Raw genomic sequence first — 4,470 nt, forward strand, 5'->3', positions numbered from 1 at the left:
GAAGAGAGAAACAAATAATAAGTGTATTAAATGCAGAACAAACTCATTAATCTCAACCAAATCTAGTTCATTTGGGGTATTTTGGTATTCAAATTGAGTGAGTTACCACATTCATTTTTTACCAAATTGAGTGAGCTTAGTTTAACCAAATTGTAAGTTTGTTTTAAGTCATTACCTGTTAACTATCATTTCCTCTCCTACACCAGTGGCCAGACACAGTGAACTAGCTACTCGCGTAGCCATTTTCTCAAGTGGAAGGGTCACAATTGGAAGACCAGCCCATAGAACATCAGTGCCTGTGGTGTGCGCATTGCATAATGGCCCAGCCCATAGAATATCAGTACCTGTGGTGTGCGCATTGCATAATGGCCTACTCGGGCAGAAGCCATAACATCAAATGTCAAAATAAAGTTACATATTGTATTGTACTAAGATAAATACACTTGAATAATAAAAAAATAGAAAGAAAAAAAAGTATTAAGCATGCTTACGTGTCCAAGAATAAATCTGCTAAAGCACTGCGCTTGATATGTTCACCCTTCATGGCAACATCTGTGAAAATAATCTGATCTGGTTGTACACCTCTTTGAACAACATCTAGAACACCAATAGTTTATCAGTTACTAATTTACACAACAAACCTGCTTGTAATCATTTACAAAGTAACAATGAGGAAGATGGACAATCTTTTTTGAATAAATATGATTGAATTGAGAAGGTGACACAAACTGTAATTGGGAATGTCGAAGTTAGACATCAAATAGGAAACAAAATAAAATTCAATAAAGGTTAGGGGTTACAAACTCTCCAACCTCATCAGTAACCAGGTAATGTATATAGTTCGCACCTGTAGTTCCAGGAAATCCCATGTAAGAAATCTGTATAGGGGCCGACTGCATGGAAAATATTTCATTTCTTGCCCCCTGCACAACACAGAGCGTCAATTCTGAAACAAAATAAACTGACGCATCAAGAAAAAAAGAGCATATTCATACTAAATCTTAATAATTATGTTTCAAGGTTCTTTGACCCAATGTCACTGGCTAACTCAAGAGATACTATACCTTAGTATAACCATTAAGATTGACAAGGATCTGTATTTTATCCTCGTTAATCATCCTGGCAATCATATCAGATGACATGGATGAGACATCTATAAAATGCTCCACTTCTGATTGGATACGCAACCTCCATTCAGATCCATCATTTGCACTTAAAGCATAGCAAAAGACCTACCAACAGATTTGTTTAAGTGCATGGTAGTTGAAGGAAATGGGAAAATTCATTAATCTTTGGAACAATCAACCAACCCCAACATTCTCTCTATCATGCATACCAAAGACATAACCCATCAGATGAGACAGAGGATGGTTACCAAAGTCGCTGCTAAAATACTTGAATTCAAAACCAGTAACAGCGAATGAAAACAGGCATAGGTAGTATGTACATACAAAGGAAGAGAGAATATATATCTCAAACTTACCCGACCCTTAGCCTTTTACTTCCACCTTCGCTCTTTATGGGCAAGGCTGCAGGATAATTGAACGAAGGAAGAGAATAACGAGATGCAATGACAGAGCAGTGTGCAGCATATTTATGACTACAAGACCAAAAAGACAGTAAATAAAGTGAACAGACTACTACAAGACAAAAAAAGACAGTAAATAAAGAGAACAGACTAATGCAATATATAGGCAATAGAATACTTACCTTATGTCCAGTGCAAGCATTGGATCAATTTAATAGGCTATTGCATGGAAAGGTTGCACACTAGGAATAAGAGACATCTAAAAGCAAAGATGGAGTGGTTTAGAGTGGAACCTGACTGGTAAAGTGGTAATTAGCATCAAATTAAACAACACAAAACCTTTACCTTTATCTGTCTTCTCAGAATTCCTTCAACTTCAATAAACTTATTTTCACGATCATCCCTATCACAAACACACTGGAGAGTGGCACAAATGCAAATATCAGATTAGATAAACCAACAACGAAAAGTAATAAAATCCAGACAAAGTTTCACATAGCAATATAAGAGTACAGCATAGAAACTATAGGCTAAGTCAATAATGTGTAAAAATGTACACTATTGAATTAAAAGTGCATTTTCCAAACAGCAAAAAGGAATGGCCGTTTCACCACACATGAGGCCTTTAATTTCGCAAAACCATAATGGCCATTTCACCACACATTGCTTCAGGGAGAAAATGAAAACTCTGGTAAGTAAAACTGAAATTCCGCAACAAAAACATATAAATAAATTGGGCAAATACTAATTCCAAATATGTAACAAAGAGATAGATTTTACCCAATCCATTTCAGAGACTCCAATAGAGAATGTATGATGGCTGGAGTGAAGAGGCACTTTGAGAATGGGATGTTGGATGCTATTGCAGGGGCAAACACATCATTTAGAGACTTAGCAGCATCAGTGGCATCAAATCTGAATATATTATCCCCTGTTGGACAATATAAAAATAGGTCCCCAAATTAAGATCAAGTGGAAGTTAAGAGAGATTGAGTCGATTGGGCAACTGGGTATTAACAGAGCAGAGCTAAAATATAATTAATTCTAAGAAAACAAACTAGCACAAGGTATAGACTTACAGTCACAGACTGAACAACCCAACTAGCTATTATCATGTACATGTTGTTTTCAAAACTGGGTTGTCAATTTTCATGGCTAGCAAAATTCGCTAAAAATCTCACTATCAAATACAAACCCTATTAAATTTTTTTGTAAAGTAGACAAATCACTTTGCTAATAATTATAGAAAGAAAAACAACCCAACTTAAGGATACCAAGTCAGTAAAAAAGAAACGAAGAAGGAAAAGAGAATATTACCAGTGAAAACGATGAGATTGGGTTTCTCGGCAATGATCATGCGGTGGATGAAGGCGGAGGTGTTGAGATCAGAGCAACCATTCTCCTATCTTGGGAGCACATCAAGACAAGCAGTGGACTTTCCATCACCAAAGTGCATCAAGATTCTTCTGTGATATGTTGCTTGAAAGGTTGAGTTCAGAGAGATTCCTGTTTTCTTCTTTAACTCGTTGCAGTTTGTCTTCCATGCCATGTTGGCGCATCTCCAGGTCATTCAACATTTGGAGCCCGTTCTTCAGTTCCAATGCCAAGGCTCTTTGGTCCTCTTGAGATTCAGAATGAAACTTCTGTAAAGCTTGGAGCGTTGCTTCAACTTGTAGAAACCTTGAGTGCTCCTCTTGCACCAGGGTCTGAAATTTATTTAATTCATCATTTTTTTTTCTGTAAGTTGTTGGTCTTTCCTAGATATCTTCTACAACAAATCATCTGCCTCTGATTGCAGAGTTTGGTTTGATCTCTCCAACTGAACACACTGTTCTTCAGCACTTTTCAATCTAGCATCTCCCTTTAAAATTTCATCATTCAGGCGTTCTACATTCACTTGAGCTTGAGAAATTTCAGCTTCCATCATAGCAATAATCTCCTAGCACTGCTTGTACTGAAGTGCTGCAGTTTCTTTCTCAGCATTCAGCCCAGCGACAACTTTCTTTAGTGCTTCAACTTCAGCTTCTGCTCTTTCAATTTGCTCATTAAGTAACCTGGCATTTTCCTCAGCAAGTGATAGTTTAAATTCCAAAATAGAAATTTTCTTAAGACAATATTTGTACTGAACAAGCCCAGCTTCTTTCTTAGCCTCTAATCTACAAAGTTCTTGGTTAAGATTCTGACATTCAGCTTCTTCCCTTAGAGCTCGTTCATTTTGCCCCTTTCCTTCCTCTTGTGCTTGAGATAACAAATTCTCTAGGCTAGATATCTTCTCTAAACACTGATTGAATTGAAGAAGACCAGCATCTCTCTTAACTTCTAGTTCTGAAAGGGATTCCTTCAATATTTTGATTTCGATTTCAGCTTTGCTTGCTCATTCATCTAGCAGGCCAACATCTTTTTGTGCATGCTTAAGTTCTCTATCCATATTTGATAACTTCTCTACACTTTGCTGATATTGAAAAAGGAGAGTATCCTTTTCAGCTTGCACCTTTGCCAAAGTTTTCTTTAAAGTTTGAACCTCAGTTTTAGCTTTTGATGCCCGTTTAAACTCAAATAGGACGTAGTTTTTCAGCTTCTGGCTTCCAGTTGATATCTGCGAAACACTATCAAAATTTTGTCCACTCTCTTCTGCTACAGATAAACTTTGGCCTTTTTTCGTCCTTCCGTATGCAACCTTTGGGTTTTATGGCACTGCTCCTTCTAAATAAAACATCTCATGCAGCTATTTTAGACCCCTTTTGCTTATCCCTAAGTCAGAGTCTTCTAAATTTCCACCTGTGCTTTTCACTGTAAATAAGTCGGTTGATGGGTATTGTTCAATGTAAATTTCCACCACTGAAAGTCCACTTGTCGTATCTTAAACTCACCATTGGACCCAAATCTGAGCTTCTTTTGATGATGGGTATTGTTTAGTTGTGCAGCTAAAACACTTGTTGAAA

At 37.0% G+C, this 4,470-nt stretch overlaps 1 protein-coding gene across 1 annotated transcript; it reads right to left on the reverse strand.

The window, feature by feature from the left end:
* Positions 1–655: 655 nt before the first annotated feature.
* LOC133816471 (probable UDP-N-acetylglucosamine--peptide N-acetylglucosaminyltransferase SEC) lies at positions 656–1,389 on the reverse strand. Its single transcript, XM_062248945.1, has 3 exons — positions 1,311–1,389; positions 1,065–1,232; positions 656–923 (listed from the first exon to the last, which is right to left on the reverse strand). Exons 1-3 carry the CDS (start codon positions 1,350–1,352, stop codon positions 780–782), a joined length of 354 nt encoding a protein of 117 aa, XP_062104929.1. The 5' UTR covers positions 1,353–1,389; the 3' UTR covers positions 656–779.
* Between the last annotated feature and the right edge of the window lie 3,081 nt (positions 1,390–4,470).

This window comes from Humulus lupulus, chromosome 2 (genome assembly GCF_963169125.1).
Source record: "Humulus lupulus chromosome 2, drHumLupu1.1, whole genome shotgun sequence".
Taxonomy (NCBI): Eukaryota; Viridiplantae; Streptophyta; class Magnoliopsida; order Rosales; family Cannabaceae; genus Humulus; species Humulus lupulus.

Coding starts and splice junctions, on each gene's coding strand:
- LOC133816471 (XM_062248945.1), bottom strand. CDS start 1,352: ATGGGTTATGTCTTTGGTATGCATGATAGAGAGAATGTTGGG. Junction 1,233..1,310: donor ATGATAGAGAGAATGTTGGG/GTTGGTTGATTG, acceptor ATCTGTTGGTAG/GTCTTTTGCTATGCTTTAAG. Junction 924..1,064: donor ATCTTAATGGTTATACTAAG/GTATAGTATCTC, acceptor TGTGTTGTGCAG/GGGGCAAGAAATGAAATATT.